At 42.8% G+C, this 16803-nt stretch overlaps 2 protein-coding genes across 10 annotated transcripts in view; one reads left to right on the top strand and one right to left on the bottom strand.

Annotated features, from left to right (window-relative positions):
* LOC108228733 overlaps positions 1-3841 on the top strand; it is a 4183-nt gene extending 342 nt beyond the window's left edge. For 2 of the 3 annotated variants that reach the window (XM_037980564.1, XM_037980565.1), the window contains exons 2-6: positions 678-749; positions 882-1011; positions 1091-1214; positions 2227-2286; positions 2390-3841. In XM_037980564.1, coding sequence (XP_037836492.1) covers positions 685-749; positions 882-1011; positions 1091-1214; positions 2227-2286; positions 2390-2631 — 621 coding nt within the window. In that variant the 5' untranslated portion in view covers positions 678-684 and the 3' untranslated portion in view covers positions 2632-3841. Of the gene's footprint in view, positions 1-517; positions 750-881; positions 1012-1090; positions 1215-2226; positions 2287-2389 lie in introns of those variants that run through there. The other variant, XM_017404338.3, reaches the window with a different exon arrangement.
* A 111-nt stretch (positions 3842-3952) lies between these two features.
* The window catches only part of LOC108228732 (NLR family CARD domain-containing protein 3-like), an 18336-nt gene continuing 5485 nt past the window's right edge, over positions 3953-16803 (bottom strand). For 3 of the 7 annotated variants that reach the window (XM_037980559.1, XM_037980558.1, XM_037980557.1), the window contains exons 3-11: positions 16696-16797; positions 15732-15833; positions 12507-12585; positions 12205-12427; positions 9283-11224; positions 6648-6821; positions 6144-6317; positions 4969-5015; positions 3953-4881 (exon numbers count right to left, since the gene is read on the bottom strand). In XM_037980559.1, the coding sequence (XP_037836487.1) occupies positions 4346-4881; positions 4969-5015; positions 6144-6317; positions 6648-6821; positions 9283-11224; positions 12205-12427; positions 12507-12585; positions 15732-15833; positions 16696-16797 (3379 nt within the window). In that variant the 3' untranslated portion in view covers positions 3953-4345. The remainder of the gene's footprint in view (positions 4882-4968; positions 5016-6143; positions 6318-6647; positions 6822-9282; positions 11225-12204; positions 12428-12506; positions 12586-15731; positions 15834-16695; positions 16798-16803) is intronic. The other 4 variants (XM_037980560.1, XM_037980563.1, XM_037980562.1 and 1 more) reach the window with 2 other exon arrangements.

Raw genomic sequence — 16803 nt, 5'->3', positions numbered from 1 at the left:
GTTAGCATCAGTGCTAAACAGTTCCCGCGACTCTTGTTAGCATCAGAGCTAACAGCTCTCTACAGCTTAAGTTTAAATTCATCTCACCTAAACTAAATGTTTGTTAATTTGTTTACTAAAAGCAGAAAATAAAAGTTGATAAAGCTTATGTTCTGTTAGCATCTCTCCGTATGTTTAGCTAATTTCCTGACCTGGGACAGGAGGCGGTACTTCAGGTGGACTCAGGTCCAGAACTGCAGAGCCGTTAAATCCGGGCCTTCAGGACCGACAACCTGTTGATTTTACCTGGTCAGCGGTTCTAAAGAAAAGAAGCTAAAGTTAGCTTCTGATTGGACAGCTTGTTAAAGGATTATTCCACAGATTCTTAGTGTCCCGACCATCTGATCAGCTCCAGGTCCAAAACTGGACCGGACTGTTCGGCACTAAAAACAGAATCAATAAAACGCAGCTTGTAATTTGTGAAATCTTTATTCTAGTGCTGCAAATTATAATTTTAGTGTTTTCTATATTGTTTAATTGGAACTGGTCCAGTTCTACGGTTCTTAAACTGTCTAACCCGGACTCAGTGGTTCCAAAGTGAGAACCCAGTTTGTGAAACCGTTATTCTGATGGTTCTGAACAGCAGTTTTGAACGTCCTTCTGAAAAGCCTGTTTGGTTCTTGTGGATTATTCTGCAGCGGCTCGATGGATCCGTCTCAGCCCGGCTCGTTGTACCTGAGGAGCACCTCAACGGTTTCTCTCCACGAGCGGTGAGCCCCCACTGAACCGGGTCAACAGAACCCGGGTTTTACACGGGTCCAAACCCCTCACATAACAACCTGTCTGCTGGAAACTGACTCAGACAGGTGAGTTCTTCGCCTGATCGGACTTCTACTTCTCAGCTTCTCTCAGGTTCTGATGAAGCCGCAAACCCGGTCCATTCCAGTGACCTCTGACCCCAGTTCACTGCAAAGAAGGGGCTTCTTACAGCCGGCCCGGTCCGTAAAGAGGGCGGTGCTGACACTGCCACAGGTGAGCCAAAGAGCTCCAGGTACCCTGTGTGCTGATCAGCATGTTGGAACACCTTTCCTCTCACCTGTGCGTCTCTCAGAGGATGAAGCAGCAGCTGAGGAAGAGGAGGAGCGTCTGGGCTCGACTCGGGTGGCAGCCTTCGGGTTTCTGGAGCTTCAGGAACAAGTACAGGTGGGGTGCCAGGCCCGCCCCCACCTGGAGGAGTGAGTACCTGACCTGATCCACACCATTCACACGGGGGTTCATTTAATCCAGGTGCGTCACCATGGCAACCAGCAGGCTGAACACCTGGGAGGTAAAAAAAAACTTTAGAAACTGTTTAAATACTTTATTTCATTAAAATGTTTTTAACTGAAAGATTAACGTTTTAACTCAGGTTCATTTTTAAATAAACTGAGAACAAATAAAAAAGATTTATTTGATAAAATATCAACAAACCAAAAGACTGAGGAGAGGAAAGGTTCTGGTCCTGGGTCAGAAGGGCGTAAGAACTGCCTCCCCTCCATCGTTTGTTTGTTTTGACGTTTCGGATGCCTCCGCTGTGGAAAGAGCCGCGCAGCCAAACGGCTCCTCCTCTTTAGTCCTGAAGTCATCTGAAACGATTGTCAGGGAGAGTTAAAAATAACTTTTAACGATGATTTTAAGACACTTACGAGGAGAGAAGAACCGTATTCAGGCCCATATTTTAGCTGTTCTGTTCTGGACTCTGGCCTCGTGTGTTGACTCGTGGACTTCCTGACAGATATGTCCCAGCAGGTGAGCGTCAACAGGGTTGTCTCTGTATCCACATTTCACTCAGCCAGCAGTGATGACCCTGGGGTCAAAGGTCAGAGTCACTGATTTTAGAAAAGGCTCTTCAGTGGTGCGCCTGTTCTCAATGACAGACTGACCTTTGACCTCGTGGACTCGTCAGAGAAGGTGTTTCAGTGGAAGCGTTCATGTTTTTAACTTTGTCTGCTGGTTGGGACTTTATTTGTGTAAGAACAGGAACAAACTGGCAGAACCTGCAGAACCTCAGACTGGTCCTGGCAGGTCCACGGAGAGTTCTTCCATCAGCTGGGGTTCCAGGTCATGTCTGAATATTTGAACTGCTAACTTTAGGGTCAACGTTCACAGCAGGACAGAGCAGGAAGATAAATGAGTTTGTTTTTAGAGTCAGCTGCTTCTGCAGGTTGGAACTCACCTGTGTTCCACCTGTGTGTGTTTCCTCTGCAGGACGGAGGAACCTTCTCCGCCCACTCGGTCAGCGCCGCCTCCTGCAGAATCTGACTCCAGGTAGGTTTCTCAGCCTCACGGTGACCTTTGACCTGCGGCTGCTTAGTTCCATATGTAATCTGATTACTTCTCGGATCAGTGCAGTGACTGTTTCCTGTGACAGGACGACGACACGTGAGTCCGACGCTGCGGAGGGGCGGAGCCACAACATTAAAGGGGCGTGGTTTTTACAGGAAGAACGTTCCAACCAAGAAGCAGCTGGACGCACAGCTGGATGAGTATATGTCCCTGTCCCGGAGCAGACTGGACCAGGACCTGGACGACTACATGTCCATGTCCCGGAGACATCTGGATGCACAGCTGGACGACTACATGCTGATGGCGGGACAGTCGACGGAGGACTGAGGTGCTGGGAGGGGCGGAGTCTGGGTCTCTGAGGACAGGTTTGTGAACCGGCTGCTGATTGGTTCCTGCAGGTGAACAGGTACTGACTTTACTTTTGACTCGGCAGCGGTTCTGTTTATGTTCTTTGGTTTTGTGTTTTTGAACTCATCGGGCCGCGTGTACTTCACTGACCTCCGGGTGTGTAGGAACACTGAGGTTCTGAGGATTTGAATAAATTCTGTTACCTGCTGAGCTGTTCTTGGTTCCTTCAGGTGGTCCTCTGGTTCTTACAGAGAACCCACACTTTATTAAACATGTTTATTCAGATTATTCTCTGGTCCAGTGAAGGCAGCACGGATACTTCAGGTCCAGAACCAGAACCTGAACAGCAGGAAGTCAGAAACTCTCAGTTTTCACATTAAAGTTTTAAAGTTCAGATTAAAGTCAAAGTTGTTTCTGATGAGTTCCTTTTACTGAGGTAAAAACAAAAGAACCATCGGAACCAGTCCGTGGTCCGGTTCGTTCCTGCAGAACTTTAAGGTCAGAGCCTGAAACACCTCATCGAACATGCTGCAGCTTTAAGCAGCAGGGGGGGAAGGCAAAGCTCAGTGGGGAGACTCTTATTGTGAAAGGGTGTCTGCAGGGCCTTTAAAGTGTCTTAAATTTAATCAGTTCATCTGTCATCATCAGCTGATTGATCAGCTGATGATGACGGAGTCGGTAACAGCTCAGAAATCTGGAAACATTCAGGATTTCAACCAAACCTCGGGAGTTTCTTCTTGCTGTTTTCAGATTTGGATCAGTTTGAAAAACATTAAATGTTTCTGTTCTGTTTTCTAAAAATATAAAATTCTAGATTTGTGAAAATAATTTAAACAAGCAGAGATCTTTTTGTTGTTTTCTAAATGAAGCTTGTTGTAAATATTTAGTAAATCCTTTAAGTTGAAACAAATTCTGTAAGATAACTGAACTGAACCAACATCATGTTTATTCAAAGGCAACTGGAAAACCGTCCTGTTTGTTTACATGACTTTTACTTCCTGTCAGCCATCTTGTTTTTGTTGAAAACGTTTAAAAAATGTAAGCCAGGAAAGGTTTGTTCTTTAGACCTTAAAATTGTTCAAACAATCAGAAAACCTGTCTTTTTCTGACCCATCAGAGGTTCTGTTCAGGTTCTGTTCAGGTGCTGCTGAAATGTTTTTTCCTTTAAATAAAGATGATCTCGTTCGCAATAATGTCCACGTTTGGTTCATTTCCCTCGAACCTTTCTGGATCCTTTCCAGAAGATTTAACTGGAAACTGGGAGTAATTTAATTTTTTACATCCAAACAAAAACTCAGAGTTTATAAAAGTAAAACATTTAATGACATCACTTTGTCCCAAAACAGCTCTGAGGAAAAAATGAATTTTAATCTTTTTCTAAATTCATGAGCAAAAGTATTAACGGTATGATTTCTTTTATAATATCCACATAAAAACAAACTAAAACCCAGTAAATTAGAAAAAGAAAACCATAGAAATGTACATTTATGTAGAGAAAACGTCACATTTTGTTCCCAGAACTCCGACCGAAACTACTTATTTCATCTTTCTTTGTAATTTGATCTACATAAAAAACAAATGTCAGTAAATTTCATTTAACAACACAACTACTTACAAACCTTTAACACGTTATGTCCATCTGTCCCGACATGTCCCTGAACCCTGAACCTTCGTGTCCACGCTGCCATCATGTTTAACACAGAACTACTGAGGAGCAGAAAGAGCCGAAGCCGAAGCCGGGGTAAAGAGGTTCTGTGAAGGTGGTGCTGAAGGTGTGGAGGTGGATCAGAGAGTCCGAGAAGACCTCGTAGAAGGACAGAGTCCCAGCAGGACAGTCCACATACACTGCAACTCTGTTGGAGACAGAGGAGGAAGAGGAGTATGAAGAGCTGATGGGTGTTCCTTTATTGCCGTGCCAGACAGAAAACCCAACATCATCAGAACATTCCAGACTCCAGGACTGATGGTTCAGTCCAAACACACAGCTGTCTCCGTGTCCTTTCCTGCCGATTCCTCTGTAGGACACCGAGACTGACACTTCTCCGCTCCACTGCACCTCCCAGTAACAGCGACCCGTCAGAGCGGTTCCACACAGCAGCTGAGGAACATCAAACCTGTCCGGGTGGTCCGGGTACGACTGGACCTGCTTCCTGTTGGTCACCTTCCTGCCGTCAGACAGGTCCAGGTTTCTGCTGACGGTGTTTGAGTCGGTGATGAGCTGATGGGAATCTGATGGAGAGAGCAGACGCTCCGGTTTACTGAGGACTCATCGGCGAGCGATGGGATGCTTGGAAGACATTTATTAAAAGCACTCACACGTCCTCAGACCTGGTGTCAACCATCGGACTCCAGCGGGCTCCATCCTGAAAGGACACGCACATCATTCAACCAAGCCCTGTAGAATTTGCTCAGAATTATAACAACTTTTATGCAAATCTGACCAATCACCTTCACCCTTTGTCCACTTTGAATGAAAATACGTCCAGAGACAGAAAATCACAGTTTGCTATCAAATATCACATTGTGTTTGAACTGAAAAAATTATCACTTGACAAAAACTTTTGAACCACAAAACTTGCTGGAGGACGGCTGGGCGCGTTCCTTTTCTGTCAGCCGGGTGGCTATCACCTGCCTACAAGTTTTAGGAGCTGCAAGGGAAGAGTTCCTCCGTTTCAGATGGAGAATAAAAGGTTTTACTGTCAGCCTAAATCAGAACCTGTCATAAGTTTATTATGTCATCAACTGCTGGGGGGGCGGAGCCGCTGCTGCTCCTCATCGAAACGAGTCAGCTGAGGTGGTTCAGACAGACCCAGAACTTGCTGGAGGGATTATCTGGTCTGCAAACACCTTGAGAGAAGCTGGGGAGAGGGAGGCCCAGGTTTCCTCCTGAAGCTGGTACGATGTCCAGCTTTTTAATGCCATGGGGCATTAAAAAGCATCACATTTGAATCAGTGGCATTAAAAATTTCATTAGTCGCTCATCTGGGGATTTTGGTTATGAATTATGGTTATTATTTTCATTTTATTTCATCTTTGCCAAATCAGACAGGAGGAAGAAGAAACTGGCTTTTCTCCAGTGACCTCCCTTCTCAGGAAGGTTCCTCTGGGTGCATCTGATCACAGCTGCTGCAAGGAGCTTCGCTGCGTTTGCATACAGTCTCACTTATTAAGAACCTGGGGGTCCAAAGAGCAGAAGGCAAGCCAACTGGAGCTTCTTCCATCCGTCCAATGGACTCCTGAGTCCTCAGACTCTCAAACGTCTCCTCGGCAGTCTCCAACCCAAACCAGCACCGCCTGGGACAGGACTTGTTTGGTGTAGTTCCTGGAGATGTTCTCCTTGGAGATTCCTCTAAGAAACATGCTGTTTCTTAAGTTTGGGCAGTGTTTCAGTTGTGGGTGATTTTTTTCCAGGATGAAGCCAAATGACAGAGAACATGTTTCCAGTTTCTCTTCTATCAGACATTGTGTGTTTGCAGCAGGTCTCTGCGTACCTGAGAGCTTCGAGTCTCCAGTTTGGATCCTTCAGTCCAGCCGACAGCAGCTCCGCTCCTGCCTCTCCTGGATGGTTGTAGCTCAGGTCCAACTCCTTTAGATGGGAAGGGTTGGAGCTCAGGGCAGAGGCCAGAGAAGCACAACCATCCTCTGTGACCAGACAGCCCGACAAGCTAAAAAAGAAAAATAACATAATGCATTCAGGATCGGGCTCTAATACACTCCAAATTTCAAGTTATTACCAACTTTAAAGAAGAAAATGTAGGATTCCATGTTAATACAGCAGCTGACAGAAACAGAAACCTCACATAGTAGTTATTTATTTTACTGTTGTTGGTTGAACAGATGGAGTGTAGAAGACTGCACTTAGTTCTAGGATAACTGATGCAAATCTTACAGAAAAGAGTTGCTTTTATGTTTCTATCAGCATACAAGAAAAGTGCAACAGCAGGCAGTGCAGGACAGAAATCAGAGTAAAGACCAGAAGAAGGTCTGACTCTCACCGGAGTGTTTCCAGTTTGCAGTGTGGACTCTTCAGTCCGTCAGAGAGAAGCTTCACTCCTGAGTCCTGCAGGTTGTTGTAACTCAGGTCCAGTTCTCTGAGACTGGAGGCCTGCGAGCTGAGAACTGAGGCGAGAGCTGCACAACTGCTCTCCGACAGGTTACAGCCTCTCAGTCTGAAGAATGAAATTTAACAGATCTGTCACCACATTCTTTCTCTGATTGTTTTCCCTCTTCGTATGAATGCCTTGATGTTGCTTTTTGTTGTAAACTACAGTAATTCAGTTGAATAATTAAAGCTAGAAGCAGCGAATAATGGCTGACGGGTCGGGTGTTTTAGTCGTCCCTGAGCTGTGTCATTCCAGCTGGCCTCATCTTTATGAAGCCCAGATACATCATATTCCTGAACACCATGGCTGAAACGCTCCATCGATGTGCAGCAACATGTTTCTTATCATCAACTTTTTAATAATTGAGCCTCCACCTCCTATCAAGGCCCTGAGTGCCTCTGTGTTTACAGTAATTCTGTTCCTCAGCCTCAGATCTGCACCCCTGAAAAGGACCTTCTACAAAGTGGAAAACAAGAAAAATGTCTTAAATGTTTTGGTGTACTGAAGCATTTGCATCACCCAATGCCAGAGATCAGGGGTGTAGCCCAAACCTTGACTGAAACACTAAATTGTCCGTACAGTGTACACCCCACTAGATACCACAGACACAGTCATAAGCCTTCAAAAAGTCAACAAAACACCTGAAGACTGATTGTCAAACTCACGTGGACCCTCAAAACTATCCTTGTGAAGGTGAAGAGCTGGCCCACTGATCCACAACCAGGAGGAAAACCACATTGATCCTCCGGAATCTGAGCTTTGACCATCTGTTGGAGTCTCCTCTTCAGGACCCCAACAGAAAGGAGGGAGGCTGAAGAGTGTGGTGTTTTTATAGTTGAAGCACACTTTCTGGTACCCATTTTCAAAGAGAGAGACTACCACCCTGACCTGTCAGTCCAAAAGCACTTAATGTTGCATTAGTGTGTCAGCCAAGACAGCTTAACAACATCCAGGGCCTTGAGGAACTCAGGGCAATTATTATTCACCCCCAGAGCCTTGCTGCCACATAGTTGTTTAGGTATCTCATCAACCTTAGCTCCAGTGATAGAAAAGTCCCTCCAGGTTCCCCAGCCTTTTCCCAAAGTGGAAGACATGCCATTTGGATTTAGGAGAAACTCAAAGTATTGCTTCCACCTCCTGACTATATCCTCAGTTGAAGTCAACGGTACCCCAACCCCACTGCAAACTGTTTGCAAAGCACTGCTTCCCATTTGTGAGGTTAGCCTTTGGCCCAAGGTGGGCTGGTATCAGGTACTCTTATGGGCATCACATGCTCAAACATGGTGCTCATACCGAGCACAGAAGTCCAAACACCACTTGGTTCGGATCAGGTAGGATGTTTTCTTCCAGTCACGCCTCGCCAGGTCACTTTGCCACATGGACATTAAAGCCCCCCTGGAGAATAATCCCAGGGTTTCCCCCAGTGTATTATAAGCCTGGCAGGTCACCAGGCTTTCCCGACCCAGCCGCCAGGCGAAGCTCCGCTTGTTTATTGTAAAATACATCATTTTTTATACACGTTTTTTTTTTTTTCCATCCGCATCAACTTGACGCATTGATCACCACATAAAGTAATCTGAATTACTGTTTGGTGAATAAGCCCAAGCAACAGACAGGACTTTCCCTCCTGATCCTCCCATTCACCAGGAAGAACTCCAACACCAACTCCAGAGTAGAGTCCAGCCCCTCTCCAGGAGTTGTTGGTATCACTCAACCACACACACACAAGCCCCCTTTCATTTCCTGGCGGTGAAGTGACATTCAGTACAGACAGCAAGTTTATGATGTCAAAAATGTGCACACTTAGGGCCCCATCTTTGTCTGACACCCAGCACCCAGTTGGTGGGACCAGGAGGGGGTGAGCCCACATGATGGTGGTTTCTTGTAACATTTTTGGGCTTGGTCCGACTGACCCTGGTCCTCAAGGAACACCATCCTGCATGTTTTAGTTGTTTTCCTGCTTTGACACACCTGATTTGAGTGAGTGATTATCAGGCTTCTGCAGAACTTAAAGTCCTGCTGAAGAGAGGAGAAACCATGAAAACATGCAGGATAGTTTCTTGAGGACCAGGGTTGGGAACCAAGGCTCGAGTACCAAGCTCTTCCCCCAGGCCTGGTTTCTCAAATACTGGGATTGATAATCTTTTTTGTAGTCTTTCTTGATCTGGATCAACAAATCAAGTTTATAGCAAGGTTCATTAAAATACATCTGTAAAACAACAAAAAAACATTTTTGATCAAAAATGGCTGACAGTCCGTTGTATTTAGGCTACAGTTCTATGAGATACTCGGCTGTAGAAGATATAACACACAACAAAATTGGATAAGCACTCGGAGAGGTTAATATAAAAGTTGACACTGTTGAGTTATTTTGCCAAGTTCCTTGTAAATTTTTGTGAATATAAAAATTGTCATTACTTTTGACATGTGCAAAACGTCCGGCTTTTGTGTGCCTGTTCAGGCCTTCAAAAAGGCACTTGATCTGTCAAAAGAAGAAGAATTAACGCTGTTCTTTTTGCGTACTTACAGAGCTTTGTTGGAAGCTTTGACCACTGGCAGCAGCCTCAGAAGAACCTCCTCTGAAGGAGAGTATTTTTTCAGGTCAAACACATCCAGATCTTTTCCTGATGAGAGTAAGATAAAACCCAGAGCTGACCACTGAGCAGGAGACAGTTTATCTGGGGAGAGACTTCCTAAACTCAACCATTGTTGGATTTCTTCCACCAGAGAACGATCATTGAGTTCATTCAGACAGTGGAACAGGTTGATGCTTTTCTCTGCAGACAGGTTCTTGCTGATCTTCTGCTTGATGTACTCAACTATTTCCTGGTTGGTCTGTGAACTACTACCTTGTATGATAGTCGGACTGGTTGGGGATCTACTTCCTTTCAGTGTCAGCAGGCCTTGTAGGAAAGGTGGACTGGTCGGTGAGCTACTTCCTGTCGGTGTTAGCGGGCCTCGTAGGAAAGGTGGACTGGTCGGTGAGCTACTTCCTGTCGGTGTCAGCAGGCCTCTTAGGAGGTTCTGATTGGTCTCCAGTGAAAGGCCCAGGAGAAAGCGGAGGAACAAGTCCAAGTGTCCATTTGAACTCTGTAAGACTTTCTCTACAGCACTTTGATGAAAACCATTTAGATTTGGTTTGTTAAATAATTTGGACCACACAGAAGGTGCAAGTTGTTCGTCTTCCATCAGGTTGACTCCGTAGTTGAAGAAGGTCAGATGAACATGAAGAGCAGCCAGGAACTCTTGGACACTCAGGTGGACGAAGCAGAACACCTTGTCCTGGTACAGCCCTCTCTCCTCTTTAAAGATCTGTGTGAACACTCCTGAGTACACTGAAGCTGCTCTGATATCGATGCCACACTCCGTCAGGTCTGATTCGTAGAAGATCAGGTTTCCTTTCTGCAGCTGCTCAAAAGCCAGTTTTCCCAGAGACTCAATCATCTTCTTGCTCTCTGGACTCCAGTCTGGATCTGTTTCAGCTCCTCCGTCATACTTTACTTTCTTCATTTTGCTCTGAACAACCAGGAAGTGGACATACATCTCAGTCAGGGTCTTGGGCAGCTCTCTCCTCTTTCTGGTATGTAAGACATCCTTCAGAACCGTAGCAGTGATCCAGCAGAAGACTGGGATGTGGCACATGATGTGGAGGCTTCGTGATGTCTTGATGTGGAAGATGATTTTGTTGGCCTGCCTCTTATCTCTGAATCTCTTCCTGAAGTACTCCTCCTTCTGTGGGTCATTGAACCCTTTGACCTCTGTTATTCTGTCAACACACTCAGCAGGGATCTGATTGGCTGCTGCAGGTCTTGTGGTTATCCAGAGGTGAGCAGAAGGAAGCAGTCTCCCTCTAATGAGATTTGTCAGCAGAACATCCATAGAGGTGGACTCTGTGACGTCAGTCAGGATCTGGTTCCTGTGGAAGTCCAGAGGAAGTCGACACTCATCCAGACCATCAAAGATGAACAGAACCTGGAACTCATCAAACCTGCAGGTTCCTTTGGTTTCAGTGAAGAAGTGATGAAGAAGTCCCACCAAGCTGAACTTTTTCTCTTTCAGCACATTCAGCTCTCTGAAGGTAAACGGGAACAGGAAGTGGATGTCCTGGTTGGTTCTGTCTTCAGCCCAGTCCAGAGTGAACTTCTGTGTTAAGACTGTTTTCCCAATGCCAGCCACTCCCTTTGTCATCACTGTTCTGATTGGTTCATCTCTTCCAGGGGGGAGTTTAAAGATGTCTTCTTGTCTGATGGTTGTTTCTGGTCTGTTAGATTTCCTGGATGCTGTTTCAATCTGTCTGACCTCGTGTTCATCATTGACCTCTCCAGTTCCTCCCTCTGTGATGTAGAGCTCTGTGTAGATCTGATTCAGAAGGGTTTGGTGTCCTGCTTTAGCAATCCCCTCAAACACAAAGTGGAAATTCTTCTTCAGGGAAGATTTCAGTTTACATTTACAAACAGCAGCAAGATGTTCTAAATGAAGACAAAACAAATACAAAAAAACATTAATATGTGTTTAAATTAGTACACATCCAACTTTCCTTTCCCAAACCCAGCCATGGTGGACACGCCGGTGTACTTCTAGTGCTGAGCTAAAGCTCAGATAAATGGGAAAGGTTCCATCAGAAAAACAAACATCATCAAGAATATGATTCCAACAGGGCCCTGGTACTGTTGGTCAACAGTGTGCCAGAAGAAACTGTGTTGGTAAAGACAGAGGAAGAGGGAAGGAAAATTAGGTGGGAACAAGAGAGAATGACTAAGACTAGAGATGGAAACAAACTAACAAGAGAAGAGAGAAATCTACTGTAATGACGTTTCCTCTCAGAGGCTGTGTGTCAGTCAGAGTAAACTCAAAGGTTAATAAAAGATGGTTCCAGAACTGGACTGTGAGGCTGGATTAATAAGTCCTTACTCTCTCTGCCATATGTCAGAACCAGATCCTGAGTCTGATGAAGAGAAGGAGGAGGTCTGTGGACATTTTGGGTCAAACTAATTAACTCTATTAAATTATTAAAGGTTATGTTTAAGCATCACTTGAATATTGAAATCCCCACTGTTATGATTTTATCTGTATTCAATAATAAGTCAGACAAAAATCTGAGAATTCAGACAGAAACAGAATAAGGGCCTGGTGGACAATATTTAACAAGAAGTAAAAGTGTTTTTCTGATGAGAAAGACTGAGTCAAAGACTCAAAGATTTATAACTAATAATTGGTTCAGCATTAATAATGTGACTGACAGACAGCAGCTCCTCCTCCAGCTGCTGGTCTAGGAACAGTCAGATAATTAGCAGCCTTCATTTATACTAACACCCTCCTGTTGTAGCCAGGTTTCTGTTAGACAATAAATCAATAAGATGATCAGTTATCAGATCAATAACTAACAGAAGACAGAGATCCGATGTAAACATTTGACAAGCAGCTGAGCTCGTTAGAGAAATTGTCTTACTGCTCTCCAGATGGTCAGCCAGCTCCTCGTGATTCATCCTCCTCAGAAAGTAACCTGTGATCTTCACAAATGCTTCTCTGGTGCTCCTCTGCTCTTCATCCTCACCTTCCAGCACCTCATCATCAGTCTGACCCTCTGAGCAACCTGGGTTATCTGAACACAGAATCTTGTAGATCTTCTTCAACTCGTTCTTCATAAAAGTGGCCATGTTGTTCTCCAACAGCTAGAACAAAAAGAAAACAAACCTCAGGTTCATGAGTGGTCTACAAAGTCCAGGATGGAGATGACTGAACAGAACAGACCATAAATATGGAGTCCAGCTGTGTTTGATGCTGCTGGGCAGATGGACCACTGGGACTCTCTGAGCTCTGCTGGGCCATTCTGTGGAGGAATCCAGAAGAATTATCTCCCATTCTGTCTGTCCAGATCTGGAAGATCTGGATGTAAACTAAACCAGAGGACCATCTATGGTGGTAAAAGTTCTACTGGTCCTGCTGGTCCCATAGAACCAGCAGCTCAGTCTGTCAGCTCACTTTAGTTCAGTTTCAGCAACTCATCAAGACAGTTTGGTTGTTGGGATGAGAAGTCTCACCTTGTTGGTGGAAAAAGAGCTCAGGCTGGTATCTAACTGTGACTAATATCAAGTAGCTATAACTGGGCTCACAGCTGGGGTTCTGGAACCTCTTACAGAGGTTCTGGACTCATTTCTACCCTGGAGTTGCCCAGAGGAAGAAGACCTAGGTTGATGTAGAGAACTTACAAAGTTCTGCACTATTCTAGTCTTTCAGACCATCCAAAGCACTTTTATCTACAAATCACATTCATCCGTTCACACACCGACACACAGATCAGGGCCAACTGGGTCCTGTGTCTTGCCCAAGGACACCTTTTTTTTTTTATTTTTTTATTCAGTTTATTCATTTTCATTTTAAAAACAAAACATTCACATACAAAAAAAATGCAAATCAAACAAAAAAAATGAAAGGTAGCAGAAGAAGAAAAAAATCTTATAATATCTGCCCCTATTTAAAAATAATAATAATAATAATAGTAATGATAATAATAATATCAATTTCAAAAATGGTAATAATCAAATAACATCAAATAAAACAAAAATTCAACTCCTCAAACAGTAACTCCTACAATACAAATTATACAAATTCATAGTTTTTTAACAAATGAACTTTTATCATTCTCTTAAATGAATTAATTGAACCAGCATTTTTATAATCATAATCCAGACCATTCCATAATCTTACTCCTCTGACTGAAGTGCATTTATCCTTCAAGTTTGTTCTAATTTTAGGTTTTATGAATATTTCTAGTCCCTTGAGATTATAATTACTTATTCTCTTAACGAAATTTAATTGAATGTTCATAGGTAATATATTTTTATGAGCCTTATACATAATCTGCAAAACATAATAATCAACCAACTCATAAAATTTTAACAATCCCAATTCCTGANAGTAATAGTTTTACATGCATTCCCCCAGACTTCTATACAATAAATCAAGTGTGGAACAATTATTGCATTATATAATATAAATAGTGCTTTATCATTAAATATGTCCTTTACTTTATGTAGTACTGCAATAGATCTTGATATTTTTGTTCTTAAATAATCTATATGAGCTCTCCATGTTAACTTTTCATCAATGATGACACCCAGAAACTTCACCTCACTGACTCTACAGATTTCAACTTTAAACGTACCATTGACAGTTCTCTTTTTATTACTGAATATCATATAATTAGTTTTATCTATATTTAACGATAATTTATTAACTTTAAACCAAGTTTGTATTTTTACAAATTCCGTCTGCATCATCTCCAACATCTGTTCTATGTCTTCACCCAAACAAATAAATGTAGTGTCATCAGCAAATAAAACACATTTAAGCAACCCCGACACATTCACCAAGTCATTCACATATAAAATAAATAACTTTGGTCCAAGAACAGAACCCTGAGGAACCCCACATGTGATACCACAGAGTTCAGATCTTATATCATTTATTTGGACAAACTGTTTCCTGTTTGATAAATAACTTGATACCCACTGTAGTACTGGGCCTCTTATGCCATATTTATTCAATTTTTCAAGGAGAATATTGTGATCAATGGTGTCGAATGCCTTCTTTAAATCCACATAAATACTGACACAGCACTGTTTTTGATCAACAGCAGTTGTTATTTGTTCTATTAAGTCCATTAGAGCCATTGATGTAGATTTATTTGCTCTAAAACCATATTGATTGTTATTTAAAATATTTTGTTTATCAATGAACTGGTCTAATCTGGTCACAAACAGTTTTTCCAAAATTTTTGAAAACTGTGGTAACAGGGATATTGGTCTGTAGTTTGTAAACATACATTTTTCACCACTCTTGTAGAGAGGAATTACTTTAGCTGTCTTCATATTATCTGGAAATATTCCAGTTGAAAATGATAAATTACATATATATGTAAACGGCTCAATAACACAACCCATTATTTCCTTCACAAACATCATGTCCATGTCAACCCAGTCTTTAGATCTTTTGTTTGCAAAATTTTTTACAATATTCATAATTTCTTCTTTGTCAGTTCCATCAAGAAAAATACTTTCTGTACAACCCATCACTGTATGACTTACAGTCTTGACTATTGGTATTTTAGCTGCAAGACTTGGGCCAACATTCACAAAATAATTATTAAATTCATTTACAATTTCATGCTGATCATATATTTCATTATCATCTTTAACAAAATATTGTGAAATACCTGATTTTGCTTTATTTTTCAAAACACTATTCATTATTTGCCATGTTGCCTTCATATCACTTTTACTTTTGTCTAATAAATCACTGTAATATTCTTTCTTATGCTTTCTTATAATCCATACTAGCTTGTTTTTATATTTCTTGTATTTATCTTCCGATTCTTTTGTTCTTAATTTCAGGAAGCATGAATACAAGTTATTCTTTTTTTTGCAAGCATTTCTCAACCCTTTTGTCATCCATGGTTTGTCAACGTCTCTCTTTGTGTAATTGTTTTGTACACAATTCTTTTCATATAAAGCACCCAAGATATTCATGAAAATATCATATGCTTTGTTTACATCATTAACATATACATCCTTCCAGTTTTGTTTTCCCAAATCATTCTTTAATTTATCCAAAGCCTTTTTTGATGTATTTATTATTTTTTTCTTGATTGTCACTGCTTTTGTATTATATTGATCATTTTTATAAATCATGAAAACGGGTAAATGATCACTTACATCAGTTGTTAAAATACCACCAATCACTTCTCCATTTATTATGTTTGTAAAAATGTTGTCAATTATTGTTGCACTATGAGTTGTGATTCTGGTAGGTTTTAATATCAGGGGATAAAGATTTAAACTGTGCATTGAATTTATAAATGTACCAATATTGGCATGTGGTGGAGGAAGTCAAGATCGAACCTTCAACTCTCTGGTTGGCAACCAACCTCTCTTCCTTCCTGAGGGGTCCCATCATGAGCGCTGGGCTCAGACTCACCTGGTGTCAGCAGAAGGTCGGTCTGATCTGAAATCAGGAACGTAACCCTTGGACATGTTGCTCTCACAGGACACACAGCTGACGTCACTCTCAGGTTTCAGTCTGAGACAAAAATACAATAAAACACATTCTGTAAAACTCTGTTTGCATAAAAACTAAAAATGATGAAATTACCAACACAATGCTCCAGACTCCTTAAAGCTAAAACATCCAGTCCTCCTTTCGTCCGTGCAGAACATGACCTCAGACTTGGAGGATCTGACTCTCATCCCTGCTGCCCCAGTATGTAATAAAGGTCCCAGCTTAGAGACACCAACAGAACCACATCAATGACTCAACCCTGAAGCCCCCAAACCAGAACCCCTGTCCTGTGAGATCGGGCCCTGGCTGGATCCAAGTCTCTGCCTCGGCAGGAGGAGGTCTTGTTCTTGAGTAATGGGAGGATGGAGCTGGAGCTGGACCCATGGCTCGGGCATCTTGTTTGCAGTAATAAGGGTTCTGCTGTGCTCTGTGGTGGGACAGCAGGTTTGGTTGGTTTTCTGATCCATCGACCTCCCAACCTTCACCTCCAGTCACAAGATATGGATCCTGACCAAACAGACCCAAAGATGGGAAAGAGTTTCTCCTGGTGGGTTTCTGCTCTCAGCCTGGGACAAAGGCTGAGGAGCTGTCAGTTAAGAGGAATGTGGAGCAAAGCTTGTTCTGCACATCAACAAAAGTCACTGAGGTGGTTCATGTTTTTTTGTTTTGTTTTTGCCATGCCTCACATGAAGAGACCCTGGAGCAGACCCAGAACTGCCTGAATCATTGAGAAATAATGTCTGCTTTAGAAAAGACTCGTGAGTAGCTGAAAAGTGCTTCTGGGATGAGGAAGGTCATCACGCAACCCAACCATGGATGAGTGTCCAAACATTGACAGGTTTAAAGGGATGGCTAATCTTTTGTGTTTGGGGCTCAGACTCACCTGGTGTCAGCAGAAGGTCGGTCTGATCTGAAATCAGGAACGTAACCCTTGGACATGTTGCTCTCACAGGACACGCAGCTGACGTCACTCTCAGGTTTCAGTCTGAGA

This window comes from Kryptolebias marmoratus, linkage group LG16 (assembly GCF_001649575.2).
Source record: "Kryptolebias marmoratus isolate JLee-2015 linkage group LG16, ASM164957v2, whole genome shotgun sequence".
NCBI lineage: Eukaryota > Metazoa > Chordata > Actinopteri > Cyprinodontiformes > Rivulidae > Kryptolebias > Kryptolebias marmoratus.
This window is presented reverse-complemented; position numbering and strand designations above follow the sequence as displayed.